Here is a 3,586-nt window from a genome sequence, read left to right on the forward strand (position 1 = left end):
AAAATCAAATGAACGAAGTTGCCAAAATTGAAAGAAAAAGAAAACTCCTTGTTTTGTTTTACAAAAAAAAAAAGTTTCATAAAAGCCAAAGTTTATCCTTTGGATTTTTAAACTTTTGTATAGTTGTTGAATGGTCCTGTTCCAAATTATTCGAATTCGAAAGATACGTTCGTGTACGAAAGCAACTTCTTTTTGGCAGTACGAAAGCAACTCATAACATTCATGCAAACAAGAAGAAAAATATGACTAAAGGAATATTTGAAGTTCAACGATAATGAATAGTTACAATTACAAACACATCGTTTAGAAGTTAGCTAGCTCCTTGATTCAATTATCACAAAATCAGTAGAATCCAAAAGTTTTGGAAACAATTTGTATCCTTTGGTTAATTTTTTTTCATATTCTTTACATGATTTCAAACAATTTCTTCTACGTATTATCAACACACAATCTGCTAATTTCTTGTAACAAAAAATTAAGCTGATTTCCCCAGACTAGCTTTCTTAGTTTTGGACATGAGCTTGGACTGAAATTTTTCCGATCAAAAAAGGTATCTATTAAAGCTTACGCTTACCACATGAATCAGTCTGAGAAGAATCCTTGCACGATGATGATCTCTTCTTCATCATAAGAAACTTCCTTCTCTTCTTCTTCTTCTTCTTCTCCACGGTCGCCTTCGTCTCTCTTATCGTCTCTAGCTTCGGCTTCCATTTTCGTAGACCAACTAGCTGAACATAGTCCTTCTTCAACTTCACCGTCGTGCAAACTCTCTCTTCGTTCTCTCTTTCTTCTTCCTCTTCTTTGTTTTTTCTTCCGTCCATCATCAACTCCGACATGAACTCTTCAGACACGCGAATCTTTGGCTTCTCTCCTGTTCCTCCCTTCTGTATAAGAAAAGGCTGCTGTTGACTCCCGGCGGATTTTGATCTGATCAAAACGCCACCGTTTTGAGGAGGTTTCAAGGCGGCGATGGCGAGGAAAGAGAGATCGTTGGTGAAGAAATCAGACGGAAGGAGAAAGTAGTTGAGTCCGAGCTTAAGCGTGTCTGTTTCCGACAGAACTGGTGTTTTCTGTCCGATGTAGAGCGAGTCTGATCTGCAGATTTGGTGTTTAGGGAAGTCTCTTGTGAGCTCTGAGACCACTACGGGACGGTCGTAGAGCTCGGAGGAACCGTCGGATCTTACGAGCTTGATCCGTCTTTGGCTCCCTCCCTGGCCGCCGCTGCTGGATTGGTCTGGTCGGGGATGGAGGCAGAGCCAAGCCGTTGGAGCTTTGTGTAGCTTTACGAGTAGACTCGAGAGCCTATGATGACTCATTTAGCAAGTAACTGGATTCTAGGTTTAGGGTTTTTGCGATGACTAACGAAAACTCTTCTCTTCTACAGAAGAAATGTCATGAAGAAATTGATGGGAGGAGAGAGAGGGAGAGGGAGTTTTGTAGTTTCAGTGTGAACAAATGAGATTGCTTTGAATATATATACACTATTACATTTACGCTTATTATAGGGATATGTTATTTTGATATTTTATTAATATACTAGATGATAACCCGCGCCATGCGCGGAATGAGAAGATTTAAAGAGATTTTTGAATCAATAGGTATTAGAAAGTTAATAGTCTTAGAAAGAAATATTACATGTATATAATAAGGGGGATTCAACGAAAGTGTGTATGTCTATATAAATTAAGCTTGGATTTAAAGAAAAAACTTGTGTATTTGTTTTGTTTAATTGAAGTATATTTCGTGGAAATGAATCCATGAGAGTAAGCAAAAAACTTATATAAAATAAATTATGAAGTAACGATAAAAACGAAACAAAAGCAATAAAATTATTGTTTTCATAAACTAAATTATAAATATAAAATAAAACGAAACATAAGCAAAATAATACTAAAATATGAAAGAAACAAAATATAATATAGGATACTACTTTACGGATGAGGAGATGTAATCATACGGCCTTGTATTTATATATGCAAGACGCGGGCCGATGGCAATTATAGCTATTTTCCATAATTATTTCCGTAAAATCAATTAAAATTATGTCCAAGGCAAAATATTCACATCCCCTTTATATTCAAAATACTGAATTTTGAAAACTTGCCTTGATCGTTGCTATGCGAATTTATTGGAATAGTATAGGAAACAAACTGAGATTCTAGTCAACTAAATTAAATTCAAAATTAGTCAGTAAAGATCAAAAATATGATTAAATGATTCGGTTTCGACTATGAATTTTCATTACCAAATTCGGCCAATATTAATGAGTACATATATAACCGGAATTAGTGTTATATTTAGCTTCATATTTCCTAATTTGAAATATTCATACGGCAATCATGCATTGTCACGCAAGTATTGTGTGGTTGACAATGCCTTTATGATCTTTGAAAATTATATTATGGCAATCAATACCATAATTGCCATATTTCCTGATTTATTGCATTGATAGATGGTTATCGACATTGCCAAGGATCTCGAGTATACATTGAATTATCATTGATTATTTTCATATGTGATATAATATATAGTGTGATATATTCGATACATAAAAATGAGATTCCTTAGTATTTTTTATGTAATATAATATATGGTAACCAAGTTCGGTAACTTCTGCTCATCTCATTTGATAAATAAAGTATATTTTTGGAATAATAATGCTTTTTTTTCTTGAAACACACTTTTTGTTTTGCTTATTTGCTTATTCTTTTCCACTTTTCGTTTATGTTTTTAATATATTTTCACTAAAGTTATTTTTATCTTTTTGACAGTTTTAATTTATTTTAAACGCTTACTAAAAACCTTTCCTTGAAACAAAGAAACAACTGAAGAATATAATGAGTGCTATCTAGTACGGTATTGAACATGAGCTTGATTAATAAAGTATATACCTGAGCTTGATAAATAAAGTACTAGATTTCGAGCCGCACAACCGTACATGTGTTTATTTTCATTTTATATACATAAATATTTGTTTACATCATTTATGGTATATATATATATTTTAAAAATTAATATATGCATTAAAAACATATTACATATTATTTTTGTATTAAATTTATATTCAGTTTTGACCCAACGACCTTCAAAACTAAGTTTTCTATTAGCAATATTTTTACATTTATTTATTTCAGATAATATATTATTATATATACAAAAGTCTAAGATATGTCGATTTTTATACATATATTATATAGTTTTTGAATGTTAAGTCGTTATATCATCGTATTATATTTTTAGCATAAATATTTTATATTTATAAAAACTGTTTTTACAAATTTATCAATTTAATATAATGTTATCATATTTAGTTAAATATAATAATCACATTTAATATGAACTATTATTATTATAAAATGATAAAAAGGTAATTTTTTATAAATGATAACTAAATATATATATATATTAATGCATAACAATAGTTCATTGCTAATTACGAAATTAGTTGAAATATTTACATAAAAATTTTGAAAATTAGATAATGTTATAATATTTTCAAAAGATTTTTTTAAAAAATTATATATATATATATATGTATATATGTATATATTTATTTATATTTATATTTAAAATAAAAAGATATCAT

The 3,586-nt window shown here is 30.1% G+C and overlaps 1 protein-coding gene across 1 annotated transcript; it reads right to left on the reverse strand.

Moving 5' to 3' along the window:
* Positions 1 to 320: 320 nt before the first annotated feature.
* LOC106332800 lies at positions 321 to 1,440 on the reverse strand. Its single transcript, XM_013771292.1, has one exon. The coding sequence runs from the start codon at positions 1,314 to 1,316 to the stop codon at positions 558 to 560; it is 759 nt and encodes a 252-aa protein (XP_013626746.1). The 5' UTR covers positions 1,317 to 1,440; the 3' UTR covers positions 321 to 557.
* Positions 1,441 to 3,586: the final 2,146 nt, after the last annotated feature.

This window comes from Brassica oleracea, chromosome C3 (assembly GCF_000695525.1).
Source record: "Brassica oleracea var. oleracea cultivar TO1000 chromosome C3, BOL, whole genome shotgun sequence".
NCBI lineage: Eukaryota > Viridiplantae > Streptophyta > Magnoliopsida > Brassicales > Brassicaceae > Brassica > Brassica oleracea.